The sequence below is a fragment of the Phocoena phocoena genome, chromosome 4 (genome assembly GCF_963924675.1).
Source record: "Phocoena phocoena chromosome 4, mPhoPho1.1, whole genome shotgun sequence".
In the NCBI taxonomy this organism is placed as follows: domain Eukaryota; kingdom Metazoa; phylum Chordata; class Mammalia; order Artiodactyla; family Phocoenidae; genus Phocoena; species Phocoena phocoena.
In genome coordinates, this window is record NC_089222.1 from 65,842,337 (window position 1) to 65,863,299 (window position 20,963).

A 20,963-nucleotide genomic window follows, 5' to 3' on the forward strand; every position below is an offset into this window, starting at 1 on the left:
ATCTAAGAAAGAAAAAAAAAAGGTCATGAAGAACCTAGGGGTTAGACTTGAGGATATGGGGAGGGGGAAGGGTAAGCTGTGACAAAGTGAGAGAGTGGCACGGACGTATATACACTACCAAACGTAGGGTGGACAGCTAGTGGGAAGCAGCCGCATAGCACAGGGAGATCAGCTAGGTGGTTTGTGTTCACCTAGAGGGATGGGATAGGGAGGGGAGGGAGGGAGATGCAAGAGGGAAGAGATATGGGGACATGTGTATATGTATAACTGATTCACTTTGTTGTAAAGCAGAAACTAACACACCATTGTAAAGCAATTATACTCCAATAAAGATGTTAAAAAAAAAAAAAAAAAAAGCAGGTCATGTGTGTCCAGACGGAGAAACCGAAACTTGACAGAGAAACTGAAACTGTTTTTTCTTCTTGCTGGAAACTGAAAGTTATTGTCAACATGGACTCCAGGCCTCAGAGCAAGAGAATGGTTTCGGATGTTGGGACGTGGGAGCAGACATTTCAAGAACTGATCTGGCAGGAGAAACCCCAGGCAAGATGGACCCTGAAGATGGATGGGAACCTTCGGCCAGACTGTGCAGCCCCAGGGTGGAAGCAATACAAGCAGAGAGCATTTGGCAGGTATGTGAGAGTCTGTCCAGCCATGGGCCTTTCTGAGTCAAGAGGTTCAGCTAAGCATTGATGATTCTTTTGAGAGCTTGTTAAAAGAATATGTGTCACCAGGCTCTTCATGCTTTTATAATCACAGTGTTCTTTAAGATGGAAATGATAAGGCTCTAAGCCTCTATTTTGCTTAATGGTAGGAAATTTTTTCTTTTACTAGGCTTTCTCCTTAAGTATTTCTGGAAATCCCCAGGGAACACCATAAATCTGCCCTCCTATTCTCTCACCACAATTTATTCCAGACCGCTTCTATATAGAGACCTGCTCTCCCCCATCAGTCCTGTCTGGCTTCCCCAGGCTGCAGCAGCCCTACGAGCCTAGTCCTGGTCAGTACCAGCCTAGGAAGACTGGGGCCTTCCTTTATAGCCCCAAGAATTGATTAAGGCCAAGCAATGGCTTTGAACATTACTTTACTGAAGGCCTGAAGATAACAGGAGGGATTGATGCTGCAAGAAATGAAAACCTGGTTCTTTGCGTCCCTAAATACTGCCCCTCCCTTATTGTCTGTCTCCCTCTTTAACTTCCAATGAGCCTCTAAGTTGCAGGAACCAGCTTCCTTGCCCATGCAGAAGGGTGAGAAATGCTGACTTGGACAAGACTTGGACAATCAAGTCTTCTCTTTCTATATGGCATGCAGGGACTTTCGCTTCACTTTCTACCTCACCTGTTATCCTGCTTCCCTGCCTGCCCCCATCCTGCCTCAGGTGTCCTCTGTTCCATTCCTTATGGGTTATTAGCCATGCCATAAATTTTCAGACTTCTATACCCTTGTCTATGACGTTCTGCCTGTTCAGCAGGCCCTTTCTTCCTCCCTTCCTCCCTACTTGTCCCTCAAGGACTAACTCAAGTACCCTGGTCTTCCTAGGGACAGTAAGTGTTCTTTCTTCTCCATTCCCGTAAGACAGTGAATGGCTCTCTCTTTCTTTCCTTCTTTTTCTCTCTTTCTCTCTTTCTCTCTCTCTCTCTCTCTCTCTCTCTCTCTCTCTCTCTCTCTATATATATATATATATATATATATATGTTCGTAATACATTTATAAATAACATGTTCACATATTACATACTACAGAACATATATATTTATATATAATTATTTTTAGCTGCAGAACCCATTGTTTACGTGAAGCTTCCCGGGGCTCTACAGAACAGTTTTCAAGCCATTGGCCACAGCCCACATAGCAGTCATTCTGTTCTGCTTGGAACCTGGTGAACTATGTAAGAGTCTCTCTTTGCACCAGCCAGAGCTCTTTGAGGGACTCATGATGTCTTTTATCAGTTTGGCACTGCCACAAATGGACAGGTGCTTCTCTTGTTCAGATGAATTGACCTGATAGTCATTCTGAGTTGGGAAAAGCAACGGATCAGCATAGTTTTGGAAAAATATCAACCAGCTTTTGAAAAGCACTTTGTAGTTTACAAAATGCTTTCACATATATTGTCTCATTTAATGTTGACAATATAACCCTTGAATATTTTTCCCTTTAATATTTTATGGATGTAAAAATTGAGGCTTAGAGTAGTGCTTTGTCCAAAGTCCCCCTGCTGTAAACTATGGACTTGAGTCTCCAACCCAAGTATTATGGTTCCAGGTCCTAAGTCAGGAACAAAACTAACCACATTGCTCAATAGAGGAGATGTGGTATAGTAGGTAGATAATGTTGGGATTGGAAACATGGCTCTACCGCTTAACTTTGTGTGTCCTTAAGCAAGTTGTGTATTGTTTTATGATTCAGTTTCCTTATCTGCATATTGGGCTCAATAATGCCTACCTCAGAAGAGTGCTTTAAAGATAAAATGGGATAACATTGTAAAACATTGCCTCAAAATAGGTACTTTATAAGAGTTTTCTATGACCTTGTGAAGACCAAATTTCACTGGCAAATGGCAGAAATGTTTTTCCCTCTGAGACATCCAGAGGTGTTTTACTGGCAGAGGCAGACTTGGTACCACATATAGGTGGGAGTTCAATGGGCCACAGGAGAAAGCTTTATTAGAAATGCAGTCCCTCTCATTCTTGTCAAATTGGCAAGATCACATACACTTTTTCAAGCTGAAAGGGTTCTTAGAGACCAAGGCCAGGCCCATTTCCCTGGCCTCGGTCAACAATCAGCTGAGGGCACGGTGATCTTCTGTCTGTAGGTTCTGTTGTTCCTCATGCCGTCGAAGCTGGGCTTCCGCCCAAGTGCAGATCCTATTTCACATGTACCTGGAGCACCACAAGTCCCAGGGAAAGGTGCTTGTGCGGCTCTTTGGTCAGAGGTGCCGGAAGTGTTCCCAGTCTCAATTTGAGAAGCCTGAGTTCTCCCTGGATAGCACCAAGAGGATTCTGAACAACCTGGTGCAGCGTGTTCTGGAGAGATTCTACAGAAATGGCACCAAGAAGGTTTTGGAGATACCAGTGATCCAGGAGGTGCCTTTGGATGGGCACCACGATACGGTCAATTGTGAAGCATGTGCTCTGGGCTTCTGTATACAGAACTTACATAACTGCATGACAGAGCCAGCCAAATCCTCTCTCTCCTACATGAAGACTGGGAGCTCCTCTCCTCACCCTGGTGACATGTATGGCCAAAACCAAGCTAGGAACCAGTCAGCTGAGGCAAAGGAGACTCAGGGAAGTGGGTATTCCTGCGCCCATAAAGGCCCAGGGCCCAGCCATGCCACTGCTGGGATCCAAGTGCCTGGGGCAGGCCCTCAGCTCAAATGGGAGACAGGCCGACTGCTCACACCAGGGGCATACCGACAGGCTGCACGGGGAACAGGCCCACAGCCCATCCGAGTAGCAGGATCACTTCCCCCAGGGTGGACAGACCCACGGCCCAGACAAGCAATAGGTCCATTACCTAAAGGGTTGGCACATTCACAATCCACACTGGGGACAGGACCACAGACCCCCCGGCTGACATCTTCTCAGGCTATAAAGGTGTCAGGCCAGCAGTTGACACAGGACGCACAAGCCACCCAAGGGGCAGGTCGTCAGGCCACAAAGGTGACAGACCCACAGCCCACACGGGGGACAATCCCAAGGGCCACATCAAGGTCAGACACTCAGGCTACAAGGAGGGCAGGCCCCTCACCACTGGGGTCAAACTCACAGCCCACACGGGGAACAGGCCCCATGGCTACAGGTAGGAACTTCAGTGAAAGTCAAGCTCCCTGGGGCAGGCAGGAGAGGTGCTCACCTAGAGGGTCTGCTCGAGACAGCTCTTTCAGATTACCTCCTTCAATGTTACCAAATAATTCCTCGAACCAGGAGCAGCTGTTCAATTGGGGCTATGTCTGTGTTGTTGCTCTGTTTACCTTTTTTCTATGTAAATACCTATAAGTAGAACGATGAAAAAAGACTTGTCTTCTCTTGTCTTAATTCCATGGTAATCAATGAACTGGTTGCCATTTTAATATGACAGAATTTGCTTTGGGACCAATGCAGGGTCAAATTTATAGACTAAGAGCTGGTTCCTGGACCTCCTTTGCAGATAGTTTAAAACATGACCTAGCAGATTAATAAATATTTGTTAAATCATTAAAAGATTTTTACTCATGCATTCACTCATTCATTGATATCAATATATAGAGACTATATCTTGACAAGAACTGAGGGTCCTGAGTTTCATCAGAAAGTTATTGTAGTAGGCTGAATAATGGTTCCCCCAAAATGCCCATGTCCTAATATGTTACTTTACATGGCTAAAGGGACTTTTCAGATGCAACTAATTTAAGGATCTTGAGATGAGGAGATTATCTTGTGTTATCCAAATGGGCCAAATGTAATCACATGGGTTTTTATAGGAGGGAGGCAAGAGGGTCAACGTCAAAAAAAGGAAAGTTAACTATAGAACCAGAGGTTGAAGTGATGTGGAGGAAGGGGTCACAAGCCAAGGAATGCAAGCAGCCTTTAGAAGCTCATAACAGCAAAGAAGTATATTCTCCCCTAGAGCCCCCAGAAGGAACCAGCTCTGCTGACATATGACTTTAGCCAAGTGAGGCTGATATTAGACTTCTAACCTCCAAAACCATGAGAAAGTAAATTTATGTTGTTTTAAGGCACTAAATTCATGGTAATTTGTTACAGCACCAACAGGAAATTAACACAGTTATCAGTGTCACTGCAGGGATCAGGCAGCTATGTTTTGGGTATGCTTTAGCTTTAACAACAACAAAAAAAAAGAGTATAGATTAGAAATATTGACATACACATCCCCTCTTGTTCTTTTTTCTCTCCTACATAAACCCACCCAAATATCCCCATCCTAAAGAGATTTTCTAAAGCATCATCAAATCAAAGGGAATCTGTTTAGAATGGAGGTATTTGGGTGGGCTTAAGTAGTTTGGTGACCCTTGGAGCTATCATATTCTCTCACTCCTTCTAGCATTGGATTGGGAATCATGTAAGAACGTGCCAATCCTGAGAACTTGTGATGCATAGCTTCATCTTTCACTCTCTCTTTCCATCTGTCTGCTAGGCATTTCTACATGGTTCTCGTACTACCACCTCCACCTTCCCACATTCAAAATCAAGCTCATCAGCATCTCTGACTTTCTTGTTCAAATCTGCCCTAGTCACTCAAGCTTATCACCCTAGAGTCATTTTTAACTTCTCCTCCTTTTCACCAATGCTTATTATCCCTTCTTTTGTCAAGTTGCTCCCATCTCTTGCCACTAGGTTTTCCTATCAACCCCTCTCCCCAAACAGTTCAGGGACTTGGATTATTGAAATAATGAGGAGATTTGGATTTTACCTCATAGGCAGTGGGGAGTCATTGCAAGCATTTGAAAATATGGGCAATTTGAGTAGAATAACAGTTTAAAAATATTATATGTTTCTGGAAAAGAATGGAGTATAGGATAGAACCAGTTAGGATTCTGGCTTGAAATAGGAGAGTGGTAAACACAGAGACGGTTTCTTGTAGACAATAAATATCTTGAAGGAATTTGAAGACAATGAAAGGCAAGATGGCAGAAAACCCAAGGATGAAAACACTTCCTTTTTTTCTGGCCATCTCTTTTCATTGCCTCTCAGGCCACTCCCATCAGCACTCTCCATTTATATATGCCCCCATCCCCAAACCACTTTACTAAATGTCTGCATTCCTCCTGTTTTCATACCTTTTTGCTTCTTTCATAAAGAACATACACATGAGGACTAGAGACTTTATTTCTGTCTTGGTTATGAGATATGACTGGTGCAGGTCATTATCCCTCCCTGAACCTCAGTTTCTCCATCTGTAAAATAGGTTAATGACTTCTAATTAAACAGAGAGGATTGAACACATGCATTTCCTTCTGATCGCTCTTGAAATCCCACTGCGTGACAGTAAAAGGGGGGACAAAAAGCATCAATTCACAAGGCAAAGAGCATGGGTGGAAGTTACAAAACAGATGGATTAGTGATGGGTTACTGACTTGCAGAGAGATCTGGAATACAAGTTAGGCAAAGGAAAACCAAGGTGCAGGCAATTGATGTGGCACAATTTCATAAAAGTTCAAAAACTGTAGGCAACAAGTAGCTCTGAAGGTGGGTGTTAGGAAGCCTGAAGTGGAAGGATTGGTCGAAAGCCTTTAGAAAAAGTTCCATTTCCCCACTCCGATGCAGCCTTGTACCCACTCTTAACTCATTCCAGGGTGAGGAATGGAGGTTTATTCTCTGAAGACATTGACCCAGAGGGACTCTGGGTTTAGGAACTTGTGCATAGTTAAGGGAGGGGGTACCAACCAGCAATCAGAAAGTCTACATACTGACTAGAAGCACTCTCTTAGCCCACTACCAAATCTAGGAGCCAGCATTATATCCTACTAACCCTCCCCTCAAATACACAAAGAATGGACAGTTCCTCATTAGGAAAACTGATCAGCTCAAGAGAGAGAAAAAAATACATATACTGAAATCGGGGAAGGGGGTTCCTCCAATGGAATGACCAACTCAGATCATATAGTACTGTAGTACATATTTATTGAAAATAATCTGCGTATAAGTGGACCCATGCTGTTCAAACCCATGTTGTTCAAGCGTCAACTGTATATGTAAACTACTAGAAATAATAAGGGGAAAAATTCTGTATGTAAGGAAAGTAAGACGTGTTTTTGGCTAAGAAAAGGTATGAGATATGGAGATGCATTTTTGTTAATGGAAAAGAAAGTAAATTTGTCCTAAAGTAATCCTGATTATTTCAGAATTGAAAAGAGGACAACAGAAAAATAGAGGGCAAATTATGGACATATCTATATCTGTAACTATAGAGAGAGAGGGGAATTAAGCATGAGCATGGGAAATTTTACCTTGTCTAATCAAGCTGGCTAAAATGGAATTGTTATTAAAAGTGTTTTTAAAATAAGCCTTAATATTAATAGTGTACTTATATAAAACTAAAACTTGATTTTTTTTTCATATACTGAAAAGACAAAGTTTTACTGGACTGTTGGTCTGCTCCTGATAAGAGACTGTGAAAGGTTTTTCTTTACCTATTAAATAACCTTCCTAAAAAACAGAAGTTCTGTGTTTTATCAAAGTAATTTCCTGTGCTTCATGTCATCTTAATCAGGTCTTTGGTAACTTAAGAAAAATGAATCTTCTCAATATTAAGAGTGAAGTTTTGTTAACAGCTATGTAACATTCTATATTTGCCTTTGAAACACTTTACTGTCACTTTGTCACATAGATTATTAAGTATTGTTTATTAATAATCTGGGATCCTATTTAGTCAAGTATCCAAACCTTTTGATATTTTTCACAAACTTCCCAAAATTAAATTCTAAATAAAGTCTTTTTGACCTCAAACTAATTTGGGGATTTCCCAGAGGGCCCCTGGAACATCTCAAAAGATTTGTTCTTTCTCCTTTTTTTAAAAAAAAAATTGAAGTATAATTGTTTTACAATGCTATGTTAGTTTCTGGTGAACAGAAGAGTGATTTAATTATATATATATATATATATTCTTTTTCGTATTTTTTTTCCATTATGGGTTATTACAGGATGTTGAATATAGTCCCCTGTGCTATACAGTAGGACCTTGTTGTTCATCTATTTTATATATAATAGTTTGTATCTGCTAATCCCAAATACCTAATTTATCCCTCCATCACCCCCTCTCCCCTTTGGTAACCATAAGTTTGTTTTCTATCTCTGTTACTCTGTTTCTGTTTTGTATACAGATTCGTTTGTATTAATTTTTTAGATTCCACATATAAGTGCTACCATATAATATTTGTTCTCTCTCTTTATAGAGGAGAGATGATGAACTAATTAGGCTTGTTTGATATGTTGGATTATGTGAGAAGCATTGCCAAATAAATGCTAAACCTTCTTAGATTATATTTGTGTGGCTACATGTTATTTATATGTGTTCTAGAAATTGTATAAAATCTCATATGTCCTGGTATGTTATCACTTTTAATTCTAATTATTATCTTGAAGTGTTGTGTGTTACAGAAATAAGCACATTTCCTTGTCAACTGCATTATAATGAACTCTCATGAGGTCTTTAACCATGGCCATTTAAAAGTCTTTGCCATTTACAGAGAGTTACTCTTTTACTTTTATGCTTTTGCAAATATGTTTCATTTTCAGAGAGATTCATGGAGCGGGCTCAAACAAGTACTCTAGAATACAGGTTTCTGATAACTTTAAGATCATAAAACTGAGCTGGGTAGGAATTTCCAGAACTCATGGAAAAACTGGATTCAAGCAGAACAAGAATAACATGGGACTGAATGAACCGATGAGGATGATTATAATTTTATGATTTTTATTTGAAACACTGCTGATTTTTAAAAATGTTTTAGTTTTTCCAGATTTGAGGGAAACCCTCCCTCTTTTCTCTTAAGCTATCAACAAAGATGACTTATTTATCTTTTTCTCCCTTATTGATCCTTCTATAATTCATAAACTCTCAATGAGTATTCTTATTTTCATGGTAATATATTTATTTGCATAAGTTCAATAAGAATCTGTTCTTATAACAGGACAAAGTTGAAAACACTGGTTATATTATCAAGGCTTTGACTAGGATGTTAGGTTTGAGAATGTGCATAGACTCAGATATAACCAGAAAACTTAAAGGAACTAAGGTTGACTTTATGAAGCCAATAAAACCCCTTGGAAATACTGGCCTGCCCTTGCTTACAAGGTTCCCAGCAACCTAATCAGGTGACTAAGGAAGGTCACTTCCTGTTAGGTACAAGAGCCTCAAGATTCTCTGGGGACCTTGAGAAGAGATGAACTCACCCAAATCTACATGTATTGCAGGAAATTTCTGATGGTAAGTCCTTGGCTTGGCTTCCTGGCCTTAAGAGGCTTTTAAAAGTTCAAACTGATATTTCTTAAGAAAAGTTCCAGCAAACAGATTTAAAAGAGCCTCTATGATCAATCACTATTCTTGCTGCACTTATGTAAATAATCAGGTCAATTTTTTGGAACTAGATGTATTTTGCAAAAAAATTAGACTTAATTTGGCTCTCTTTTATAGAAATGAGGGTCATTTTAGAGAGATAAAGTAGGTTTCAGTAACACACCTTTGTGGATATTAGATTCTAGTACTGTTAATTGTCTTTGAGGTTTTGTTATTTACCTGTAAACTGGACTGAATCCTGAATTCTTCTAGTTTCCTCCAATATCTGGCTATAGCACCCCAAACTAATGTTTCCAATTTTCTCTTACCCTTTTGACTTGGAATCACTAAGAACAAAAGCTGCACTATTCCCTGAAACCCTGCAAACTGAATGTGAACGACTTGATACAAACTTCAGAGAAACCACCACAACAGCTTATGCGTAGGCCATCTTTGTGTCTGCTGCTCTGTGCACCACTCAGAAAGTTTACTTGAACGCATGATGACATCATTAGAGACATTCCAACTACAGAAGATGCTTTGACCCCAACATCTAGAGTATTCTCTAGAAATCTTCTTGACTGACTGCCCTCAGAACTCAGACTGGGTTTTCAGTCTGCTGCAATCATTAAGCTTTGTTTTTATTTTGTTTCCATAGAAATGCCTTATTAAATATCTGATTTCTCACACAATATAGGCCTAATTTGGGGAGCTCAAATACAAGACAACCTCCTGAAATGAGACACGACCATTTAACTGAACTGACCTATTCTCAAGATGGAGATGGGTTTAATGAGATACGAAGCAATCTATCAACTTAGCTTCTGGGCTGTGAAACTTCTTGTTTGAAGTTTCAAAGGCAGGACTGAAGAGGAGCAGAATTTGTTATCCTAAAACATGCCTCTTCAGCATAAGGATTATTTTAAGCTGGCTATTTTTAAGAAACAGCAGACAGAGGAGAAGCTCTGAGAACTGAGTAGAAGTTACCCTTTTGTAAGAGACATTTATATTTATAAGGGAAATCTCCATGTGTGAGAGTGTCTCCCTCTCTGTATCAGGAAGAGAAGGATGATTCTAAATCTCTAGAAACTCTTTGCAATGGAGAAGGTAAGGACTTCAATCTGTATAACAACCTTACTCTTGTTTACTATGTTTTCCTGGTCACCTTCCATAACTGACTCCTCACCCTCAACATCTTCTTTTGTCTTTAGCTGAATATTTAACATGATGATTCTCACCATCTTGGGGAGTTACTCGGTTTCCCTGGGTCTCTCTCACGTATACATGAAGGTATACATGTTATACTTTTATTTGACATTCTCCTGTGAATCTGTCTTATATCAATTTAATTATCAGACCAGCCAAAAACCTAGAAGGAAAGAAAGGGAAATCTTTCCACTCTTATACAGCCCGGGAAGCATTACTCTACCTCCATGCTTGGTAATTAACTTGAATTATGCAATAATGGATTGGGATGTTACTGGAGGGAAGAAAGAAATGGAGAGAAATTCAGCAGCACCTAACCAAGCCATGAGGAAGTATTATCAGTCAGGCCAGGCAGCCAAACTGGGATCAGAAACAAATATATATATATTTTATGAACACTGTAAGCACAGAGATAATTCTCAGCCAAACAGAGATCTGACATGAGAGGACTCAGCAAAGAACTCCTGTTAACAAAATCAGTCATCCCCTAAAATGGAAAAGTTTTTCATTAATGAGAGTCCAGGGCCAAAAGCTATGGATTTCAAGGAATGCTAAATGCATCCACTGACCTTTCTTGACCTGCTTTTCTTGTTCTGTGCTACCATCTATCCTTTACATCTTCACCCCTGGTTAATTCAAGGCACTTTCAGCTTGTGCATTATGTCTGAACATCCTCAGGCCAAGAAGTCACAGGGAGGGAAGACTCTGGAGGTTTGGAAGGACAGATTCATCAGATGTCAGAGCCAGAAGCGGGTTTAGAGAGGAATCCTGACCCACCTCTTTGCAGCAGTGGGAGGGAAGGGAATAGCTGTTTGATCCCTGGTCCCTCAGCAGAGGCCAAATGTCATCGATTTTCACTTAGGGATGTCAAAGAGATGAACACTCAGGGGTGAAGCCTTACCCTTGGGATTAAACTAAAAGCTTGCAGTGTGGAACTAGGAATTTCTGAGGTTTATAGTGGGAAGTAGGGAATGGTTGGAGGAGACAAAGGCAGGGAAACGGAGTAAACTGGGTGAAACAACACAGGTTGGCTCCTGGAAACTTCCAAATAATCTTAGAATTGCTGCAGGCAAGCAGCATTCTGGTGTGAACTGACCACCTCTCTGGGGGCTGGATGTCTGGGAGCAGTGCTGGCAGGCGCTGATTCCAGCTCTAGAGAGTTAGTGTGGTTCTTTCTCCAGAGACCCTGGGAAGCTGGGAAAGAGGGTCCCAGATGGCTTAGTGGCTCAGATACCTTAGAGTGGGCTCTTAGAAACCCTCTAGTCCTAATGTATTTTTTTAACAGAGAAGAAAACCAAGTCTTTAGAGACATAAGATTGCCTGTTAGAGTATAATTTTCGAAAAGGTAAAATCACGTCTCTCATATAGGTGTTAAATGAACAGGTTTCAAAGATTTTATTGAGCTCATTAATTAATGAGGAAAGCAGTAAGATTTAAAACCGGCACGGAGAACATTTGAGAAGCTAGGTATGTATAAGCAATTTAAAGGCTTGCTGAGTTACAAGCTAACCAAAAACTGGCTTATGTTTAACCAGATCATAAACCGTAAACTTTCAGGCTATTAGTTCCACTGGGAAGAAATTATTTGCATCTTCACTGAACAAAATTTTCCTAATGAACCTTTGCCTTATAGTGAAGTAAAGTCATCCAATAAATTCAAAGTCTGCACTGAAAGGACACTCAATGATTTCTTTTGCCTATTTCCAAGTTTCAGGTAATTTTTAAAAACCTGTCCAAAATAACACTGGTGTTTGCTAGCAGATGTAGGATGACATCTGAAGTCTCTTTATACTCAACCCTGTGTTGTTGTCCTTGCCACACAATCCAGAAAGACCCAGATGTACAAGAGCGAAATTGTGAATGGAAGAAGTAGTATATTCCATACTCTGGTCTGCCCCACCCACCCACTCACTTAAGGTGTTGCGTATGAAACACTGACCTGTGAGGACGCCCAGACTAGTTCCTTGTCCCCATATTTCCTAGACACAAGGTATGATCTCAATACTCTCTTTCCCTCCAGTATCTTACAGGAATCCTTAATCACCCTCTCCCACCCACACACACACTCAGTCCTTATACTTGACTGTCTCTAGGATCCTTTTCTGCATATTCTCTATTGGAAACTTCATTAGATGTGTTCCAGTGAGACTCAGTGACATCTTGGTGGAGATGTTACCTAAAGGGATTTAAGACTGAATGTACTCACTTGGCATAGGTATCCATTAAAGTTCTTCCACTTCTTAAATTCAAGGATTCTGTAATAGTTTTTTTTTCCAAGATAGGACTGAGAACTTGCATATAGAACCTAGGAAGCCTCAGGTGGATTTGCAAAGGTGGCATTGATTTTTTGGCTTTAGGATAACTCTAATTTCTTGGCTCTTCATTAGAGTGAATGCTAATGTCCTTCCTTTTGGGAGGGCTCTGAGTATAAGTGAGTTACTATTTGCCAAAAGATTTGGGAGCCTGAGACAAGTAACACTGAGCTGCTCACCAACAATGACAGGTCATCTACACAAACATCCATCCTTTTGTTCCTTCCAGATCTTTGTGGGTGGCAGAGATTGGAAAAACTTCATTACCAGAGTTCATCAGACTTGCCAGTGTCTCTTTAAGATTGCCTTTTTCAAAATTACTTTGTTTGTCTGAAATGGAATTCAGGTAGATAAGGGGTAGCTATTAACCATTCAAAAGATAACATGATGGGGATGAATCATCTACCCACAGGCCCTGATTTTGAGGCTTGCTTTTGTATTCTTTTTATCCTCTAGATAAAAAGAAAAAACATTTTAAGAATGAATTTCTTACGGTTAGTGTTAAAAAAAAAGGGACCACAAGCCCAGAATGGAGTCACTTGTGCTAGGCCCCAGATCAATAAACCAAGACCTAATACCTAACTTAATTACAGTTTCAGCCTTTCCCAGGAATGGAATCTTAAACTAGTCAATCTGGAATCACCTTCACTGGTCAGTACCAGTGAAGAAATCTGCCTGATAGACCCCTGCTGGCTCCTAAAGGAAGGTGACCTCGCCACAGACAATTCGTTCTTTGCTAGTTTAACTTCCATGTCCTGCTCCCTTCTGTCTTTAGAAGTCTTTGATTTTGTACAGGTCTTCGGAGCTCCTTTCTATCTTAAAGAGCATCACTTTTTTTTCAGGTATTTACCTTTCTCTTGCAAAGCTCACTTGCTTCACCCCCAACCCCAAGGCCTGATTTATCCAAGGGAAAGCACATACCCTGGACAGTGATTGATTCATAAAAGAACGTCGCCACAAAGTTGGTCAATAAGATGCAAGGAGAAGTTTGCAGAGGGCTTCTGGGAAATCCTTCCTCACTTTTTAAATAAAATTTCCAAAAAGTGACCCTCGTATATTTTCTGGACAAACCATGCCCATGTTTGAAGTTTGGCATGTCCACAGCTGCCTCACTGAGTAGGTTGAGGATGAAAACTCAGAGGAAGGGAGAGCCAGGGCCACAGGCTTATATGCACTCTAAGGTTTGCCTTGCTGCTGGACTTTCTTACAGGAGCCAATAAATTTCCCATTTGTTTAAGCCACACAAAATCCAGGGATGAAGACTGAATCATGAGTTAGGCAGACAATCCAATGGAAACGTTATCTGAAAGAGCTGGGTACGGTAGCAGAATATGCTATGAAGCAATGGGAGAGGAACAAAGATACCAGCACAAAGGAGGATGCTGGGAATCAAGAGTCTGGGGCAAAACTTAAAGAGATTCCTGAGAATCTGGGGCATTGTTTCTGGGGTTGTGTGCTACACAACTGATCTGCTGGTTATTGCCTTATTGTGACTCCTGGAATTCTCTTTCTTGTCTAAGTCTAAATACCACCCACCCTTCAAGCCCTAGCTCAAAGCTTACCTCCCATGGGGAGTCTTTCCATTTGCACTGGGCCTTGTTTACTGCCCCCAGCTGAGACTTCCTTGGGATCTCTCTTCTCTACAGAATGTCTGTCATGCAGAACCTCTAAGTATCCTGGGTGAGAGCCGTGTCCCTTAAGGCCGAATCAACTAGTATGCTTCTTTGTTTCTTCTCCCACAGAGCTGAGCCCAGAGTTATTCCCAGAAATCACAAGAAAGTGAACGTGTCTGCAGAACAGTGCGCTGAAGTTTATTAGTGAGGCCATCTCAGTGTTCATAATGAAACCCTTTGTCAGCACGGCCCCTGAGTGTTATCCCTCCCTGGGTGCTTGGTCATACAGGGCTGCCCCACAGCTGAGTTCAGAGGGGGACCCCCTCTTCCATTCTCAGGCTGTACTGAGAAAGACCATAGCCCTAGCTCTCAGAGAAGTTCCCAGAAATGGTGAAAGAGGTGAAGAAATCACTTTGACCTTGTTTAACTTGGAATTGTGGAATACCTGAGCTGAAATGAAGCTTGAAGTTCACAGAGGCACATTTTCCTTTTTCAGCGGGGGAAACTGAGGCAGAAGGTAGAAGGAACCCGCCTAAGGTTCTACTACTAAAGTGATCTTTAAACAATCACCATTGAGTGTATGGGGAAAGCTGAGCAACTCAGCCCATCATTTCCTTAAAGACAACTGCTTGTTTATTACTTAGGCTTCCTTTTTACTAAAAAGCTGGGCAATTTGATAGTAACTAAAAAAGGTGTCTAAAGAAATGGCCATTTTAAAAGCAATAATTACTCATATTTCAATACAGCTCTATAGTTAAAAAAATTTTTTTTTATAGCTTGGTCCTTCTTACAATTGTTTTCTGGAAGGAGAGATTGTTGTTTCTATTTTAAAAATGTAGAAACCAATCTCACCCCACCCAGGTCATACTTCAGATTCAGGCCTGGAATTCCATCTCCTTTGCCTACTCCTGTGTGTATTCCTTTCTGTTCACATGGGATTGAGAAACATGAATTTTGAAAACCAGTTTGATGCCTCCAATGTTTCCAAACCTCAATTACCCTTCACAGTGGCAGAGCCCTGGCTTTTTATCAGCCTAGCTCTAATGCTAGATTTTGGGTCTAGACCCCCCTTCCTTGTCTTTGGTTGATAGTGGAGCCTTTTTAATGAAATGGCCCAGAAAATACTGCCTACTGTCTTCAAATATTAATAACTTCATTTGTTTGCAAAACTTAGGGAGGGTGTCATAAAAATTAATGAGTGTGTTGGTGGAAATCAATTGTCTTTCTGCAAAAGATTCTCTGGAGACATTGTGTAGGAAATTATGTGAATTTTTTTTTTTTTTAACTTCTGAGATAGTATATTTCTAGCTAAAGGGTATGTTTTGAGTATACTTATGATCCAGAAAATGGAGACTTTGTAAAGATCTTCTGGTCCTTTGCTTTGAAGAAAGATGAAGTTTGGAGAAAAACAATCCCAAAGAATGAAAACCCAAGGGAACCACTTCAATCAAATATTTCTCATAATTTTGGCCTGGGTATTTGTATTCCTCTTCAGTCCTTATATTTTCACACTCATAACTGGGCTAAGGTAAATTCTTACTGAGTTGGAGACAGAGCCAGGCTCAGAGAGGAGAAGAGATGTACAGAGTCTCATAGTCCAGTTAGTAGAAGAGACTGCTGATCCCCAGCCCACAATTTTTGCTGTATTACATTGTTTGTCTTTCCTGCTCTCTCTTAAAAAAGAAAAAAAAAAAATGGGCACGGGGATAGAAGTTAGCAATGTATTCATTTGTTCCTGTTAATTTTCCAAATTAAGGTAATTTAATTACATTGAGTTAAGATCACAATCTTTTTCCACTCTAAATCTGTGTTCATCTCAAATTTACTAGTGTCAGATGGCATCAGATAGGCTGTAGGCTTTCTGGAGGTCCAGCTATGAGGAAATTGAATTGGAGATACATTTAGCCTGAACTGAATGGACCACACTGATGTATTTCACATCTTGAACATGGATAAAATACATAATTTTATGAAGAGTTGGTAACATTTAAATACACCATATTAATTGCAATTTGAAAAACATATTGGAACATTTCAGTAAATCAAGTGAGAATTTACTGACTACTGATTTGGACATACATGAAGGGTACTTTATTTTCCTTTGAAAATTATTTATTGAAGAACTGAAGGAAAATTCAGATAAAAATCGGTGGATATTTATTGCAACATCTTTTCAAATTTTTGATTGTTTGAATGTTTTTATAATAAAAATTCAAGGACTTTTAAAAAATTAAGGGAACACAGAATAACAGTGATCAAGACAAGCAAGGAAATCGCCAGAAATTTTCTCATATTGAAAGGAAAATTGTAACAAAAACAAAAATTACCAAAGGAAGTAATTCATTAAGAAGAAGAGAGGGACTTCTTTCGTGGCTGTACAGTGGTTAAGAATCCACCTGCCAATGCAGGGGACATGGCTTCGAGCCCTGGTCCGGGAAGATCCCACATGCGGCAGGGCAACTAAGCCCGTGTGCCACACAACTGAGCCTGTGTTCTAGAGCCCAAGAGCCACAACTACTGAAGCCCGTGCACCTAGAAACCATGCTCCACAACAAGAGAAGCCACCGCCACCGCAACGAGAAGCCTGCCACCGCAACGAAGCGTATCCCCACTTGCAGCAACTAGAGAAAGCCCACACATAGTAACGAAGACCCCACTCAGCCAAAAAAAATGTTTTAGGGAAAAGTATTATAGAGACATGAGGCTATGTCATTTTTCTGGATTTTTGTGGTATCTGTCAGCATTTTACAATCTGTTATTTGTTGTGATTTCTTTTTTTCATCCAAATAAATATTCACTTTTGCTCCTAATTTTGTATCCTTTTTCTTAAAGAGGGCCTGACCATATTTTACGGGCTTCAGGCCCTCCCTACCAAACCTGTGGTCCTCTAGCAGTGAGATAGGGAGAGGCTGAAGGATGGTACTTACTGAAGTGTAGGTGCAAGTTATGGAGTAAAGTGAAAAGAGGGATCATCTAGGTGGCCGGCAGCACCAAACTGAGAATGTTGGCTAAGTCAGGTTATATTTATCAATAGGAGAGGTGAGGAGTGAATTGGGTGATTTCCAAAGCCTCTTAATAACAATGACAATAATAGGCTCTATTATAACTGAGCACTTACTGCATATCATGCATTACATCAGAGGTCACAAATGATGGCCCATGGACCACTCTGGCCTGCCCTCTGGTTTATAAATAAAGTTTTATTGGAAAACAGCTATAACTATTCATTTAGGTGCTGTCTATGATTACCTTTGTGCAGCACGGTTGCACAGCAGGGTTGAGTAATCACGACAGACACCACATGGCTTGTAAAGTCTAAAATAATTACTATCTGGCCCTTAGAGTGAAAGTTTGCCGACTTCTGCACTATGTAGTCATTGGCTCTGTGGTACACTGTATTTTCCAAATATGCTCACAAATATATGGGTATTGCCCAACCCACATGCTCTGGTAAAAAATGTGATCTTCTTATCCCACCTCCACCAAGGGGTGGGGTCTACTTGTATCTGGGTGGGTGGGCCAAGTGGCTGCTTTGACCAATAATACAGAGTGGAATTGATGCTGTGCCATTGCAGGTAGGGCCCCAAGTTGCCTGGCAGCTTCTGCTTCCTGCCTATGGAAGCCAGCCACCATGTAAGAAGTACAGCTACCTGAGACCACTATGTTGTGAGAAGCTCAAATCTCACAGAGAGGCCCTCACAGATGACATGCCATGTGGCGAGAGAAAACAAGGATCGTGGAGGTACCAGACATGTGAGTGAAAGAGCCATCTTGGCAGTAGATCCTCCAGCCCCAGTTGCTCTGCTGATACCATGTAGATTAAGACACAGACGACCCAATCAAGCCCTTCTAGAATTTCTGACCCACAGAATCAGATGTAATAAAATGGTTGTTTTTATCCATCAAGTTTGGGGTAGTTTGTTATGTAGCAATAGATAATTGGAATAGTCGCATATACGCCTCATCACTGCCCAGTGAGATGAGAATTATTAGTCCCAACCTATGTGTAGAGAACCAAAGTTTGAAGAAACCAAATCACATACCCATGTTACACGTCTGATAAATGGCAGAGCCAGAGTTCAAACCTGAGTCTAGTGGACTCCAAAGGCCAGGTACCTGACATGCCTACTAGCGTTGACATTCTGTGTGCAGAAAGCTAAGAGACAATGGGGTCAAGCAGGAGGCTTCTGAGAAAGTCATACTTCCAGCCCTAGTGGAGTTATATTCAAGAGGGAATTTTTTAGTACCCAGCTTCCACAAAGCAGAGCAACTAATGCTGTGCCAAACATTTGTTCCCTGGCAATTCGCCTGACAGCATTTCTTTTTCATCCATGATATGTTTTTATTCTCTTCCAAGGCATTATGCTTTCTTTTTAAACAGCTTTATTGAGGTATAAAACACATACCATAAAATTCACCCATTATAAGTGCACAGTTAAATGATTTCTAGTAAATTTACACAGTTGTGCAACCATCACCACAACCCATTTTAGAACATTTCCAAATGTTCTAAATGTTCCAAATGAACACTTCCTAAAAAGGTCTCTCATGCCAGATTGTGGTCAGTCCCCATTCCAACAGCTAGCCCCCAGCAACCACTGATCTGCTCCTGTCTCTACAAGTTTGCCTTTTCTAACAATGTCATATAAATGGAAGCATGTGGTATGTGGCATGCTGTGTCTGGCTTCTTTTACTTAGCATGCATCAGTAGTTTGTTACTTTCAATTGCCACAGAGTATGCCATTGTATGATATATCACATTTAAAAAAATATATCCACCAGTTGATGAGCCAATCCATATGGACTGGTTCCACTTCTGGATTGCACTAATGGTGGCATTTAGTCAGTGTTTGATTGCTTAAGACTCACAGGACCCAAAATGACAACGGGGGGAAATCAGGGAAGCTGGCAGTTATTGACCAGGTCCTGACGGCTTTGCATCCAATTTGCTGCAGAGGGTGTGGTCTGGCTTCCCAGGCTGGTTGCTGACAAGGTTGTGGGTCAGAGTTCTATTTTTATATGTGGTCAACCCACTGACCATTTGCATATTCAGTCTTTCAAGGGCCAGTCTTCTAGAGTCTCCTCCATCTAACTCTAGGCAACTATGTCTGTAGTACAGTAGAAGTGAAAAGCATTTGGTGTCAAAAGACCTAGTTCTACCCCATGGAAAAATCACGTCACTTCTGAGACATGTTCTCTGCACACAGAATGAGCGTAATTCTTGCCCTTTTATTTTGTAGGGTTTGGAAAAGATTGTACTAGGGTCCCTAATTTTTTCTCCATTCCTAAATCTATGCCCTTTGCCATGTAATTTGTAGTTTTTCTCTCAAAAGGGGAAGAGGATATTTCCCCATCCCATGACTCTGAGTTCAGCCATATAACTTACTTTGGTCAAAAAAATGAAAAAGAAAAGTGACAGTATGACAGTCCTGAGCTTAGCTCTCAAAAGGCCTTGTGTGTTTCTACTTGCTTTCATGAGCTTCCACCATCACCATGAGGATATCATGCCCAAGCTAGCTCACGGGTTCCACAAGGTGGAGCAGAGCCTACTTGTCCCAGCTGAGTCATTCTACATCCCCTGACCCACAGTCAACCCCTAGACCAATGCGCAAGCCCAGCTTAGATGAGCAGAGCCACCCAACTGAGCCCTGGTCTGTGAAAATAAGTGATTGTGTCTTTAAGCCACTAAGATTCTGGGTGGTTTCTTAGGTAGCAAAAGCTAATATATACAGGGTTGTCATGTCAATCAAATAAAATAAGGGATGTGGAAGTTTTTTTGAAACTGTAAGCTACTGGGAAAAATTTATTACCCTTAGTTTTCAAAATTTCCACATGACCTTATTTTCAGTTATTTGTGAAATTAATATCAATGAAGTAGTACCTGTCAAGGTTTAAGGTACACTCTTCTATAAGGTATTCAGCCATGTATTAATATTTATTCCCTAAATACTTTTGAACATCAGTGTGTTCTATAGAATACAGAAAGGCTTTTTCTTTTTGTTTTAATTTTTTGTCTGCTTTGGGTGTTCGTTGTGGTGCGCGGGCTTCTCATTGCGGTGGTTTCTCTTGTTGTGGAGCCCGGGCTCTAAGCCCGTGGGCTTCAGTAGTTGTGGCTCATGGGGTCTAGAGCACATGCTCAGTAGTTGTGGCGCAAGGGCTTAGATGCCCCACAGCATGTGGGATCTCCCCGGAGCAGGGCTCGAACCCGTGTCTCCTGCATTGGCAGGTAGATTCTTAACCACCGCACCACCAGGGAAGCCCCAGAAAGGCTTTTAAATGCAAAGAAATCTCTTTCTAGAGAGACACTGAAACGATTTTAGACACTGAAACGATTTGGAGTGAGTAGGGAAAGATATGGGCTTTGAAGCAGTAGGTCAGACACTGGTCCCCCTCATCCCAATGGTGGATACCTATTCTGCATTCTGCTTTCCTCTAAAAGCAAAGAAAGAGCCAAAGCCCTTTCCCTAGATGGTGGAAAGCACAGAATTCCCTGGAGAGTAAAACAGGAGTAGAACTTCTCCCATTTGGAAAGGACCAAGGAAGAGGGCCTCACTGCACCTACAGCGGTGGGTCCAGGGAAATTACTTGAGAACCTTGTCCAGTCCTTGCCACTTACATCTTCTGAAATCAAAATGTTTCTTCAAAGCTCTGCTCAAATTCCACCTCCTCCAAGCAGCCTCCTTTTCTGAGGCCCTATGGCTAGTATCTTTTTTCTTTACATCTGGGGCAACCTTTGACATCTATCTTAGCCTCAAACTCCACTACTTTCACAAAGACATGAGCCTACTAAACTAGTAGGGTTTGGCTTGGAATGGCTGTGGCAATGGGTGCAACT

General features: G+C 41.1%; 1 protein-coding gene across 1 annotated transcript in view; it reads left to right on the top strand.

Annotated features, from left to right (window-relative positions):
- Positions 1-450: 450 nt before the first annotated feature.
- RTP4 (receptor transporter protein 4) overlaps positions 451-20,963 on the top strand; it is a 48,194-nt gene continuing 27,681 nt past the window's right edge. The window contains exons 1-2 of the mRNA XM_065875830.1: positions 451-632; positions 2,813-3,801. Of these exons, the coding sequence (XP_065731902.1) occupies positions 451-632; positions 2,813-3,801 (1,171 nt within the window). The remainder of the gene's footprint in view (positions 633-2,812; positions 3,802-20,963) is intronic.